This window comes from Gavialis gangeticus, unplaced genomic scaffold (assembly GCF_001723915.1).
Source record: "Gavialis gangeticus isolate Ggan-Ray unplaced genomic scaffold, GavGan_comp1, whole genome shotgun sequence".
In the NCBI taxonomy this organism is placed as follows: Eukaryota; Metazoa; Chordata; order Crocodylia; family Gavialidae; genus Gavialis; species Gavialis gangeticus.
In genome coordinates this window covers 28,156,282-28,156,954 of record NW_017729028.1, presented here as the reverse complement: position 1 = coordinate 28,156,954, position 673 = coordinate 28,156,282, and the positions used below count along the sequence as shown (strand labels likewise).

General features: G+C 71.3%; 1 protein-coding gene across 1 annotated transcript in view; it reads left to right on the top strand.

The window, feature by feature from the left end:
* Nucleotides 1-2: 2 nt before the first annotated feature.
* KRTCAP3 (keratinocyte associated protein 3) overlaps nucleotides 3-673 on the top strand; it is a gene marked incomplete at its 5' end in the record, with an annotated part of 6,170 nt that continues 5,499 nt past the window's right edge. Inside the window, 2 exons of the mRNA XM_019520681.1 lie at nucleotides 3-35; nucleotides 310-510. Coding sequence (XP_019376226.1) covers nucleotides 3-35; nucleotides 310-510 — 234 coding nt within the window. The remainder of the gene's footprint in view (nucleotides 36-309; nucleotides 511-673) is intronic.

Sequence of the window (673 nt, the reverse complement as noted above, 5' to 3'; positions counted from 1 at the left end):
TCCTGGTGTCCCGGAACCTGCTGCGCGCGGCCCTGGTGAGTGGGGCCCGGGCGCGGGCAGAGGGTGCAGCCCAGCCCCTGCGACGCGGCCGCGCCCTGGACCTTGCCCCGAGGCGCCGCGCCTGCCGCGCTTCCCGCCAGCACCAGGGTCAGGGTGCGGGCTGCCTCCCACGGGTTACGGCAGCACCTGGCACCGGCCCAGGAGCTGCACAGCACTCGGGGATGACTGTGCTGGGTCGGCCCAAGGAGGGTGGCAGGGGTGGGGGTGGCAGGCTGGGCCTGTGACGCCCACCTTCCTGCTGTGCTGCAGCACTGGGCGCTGCTGGGAGTGGCGCTGCTGAATGGGCTGCTGTCAGCAGCCTGCAGCGTGGGTCTGGCCCTGGCCATCTCCCTCACTGCGGCCAGCCGTGGCACCCACCTGGTTGCCGGCTGCAACAGCTCAGCCCTCCCAGCCGATGCCCGCATCGCCTTTGCCACCAATGACTGCCCCTTCGACACCACCCGCATCTATGTGAGTCCTGGGCACAGTGCTGCGTCCTGACCCCCTCCCCGTGGCCCTGCCCGACTGCAGCCCTGACCTACATTGCTGCCTGCAGGACACAGCCCTGGCACTCTGGCTGCCCGCCATGGCGGTGGCAGCGGCAGAGGCTGTGCTCTCCAGCAGGTGCTGCGTC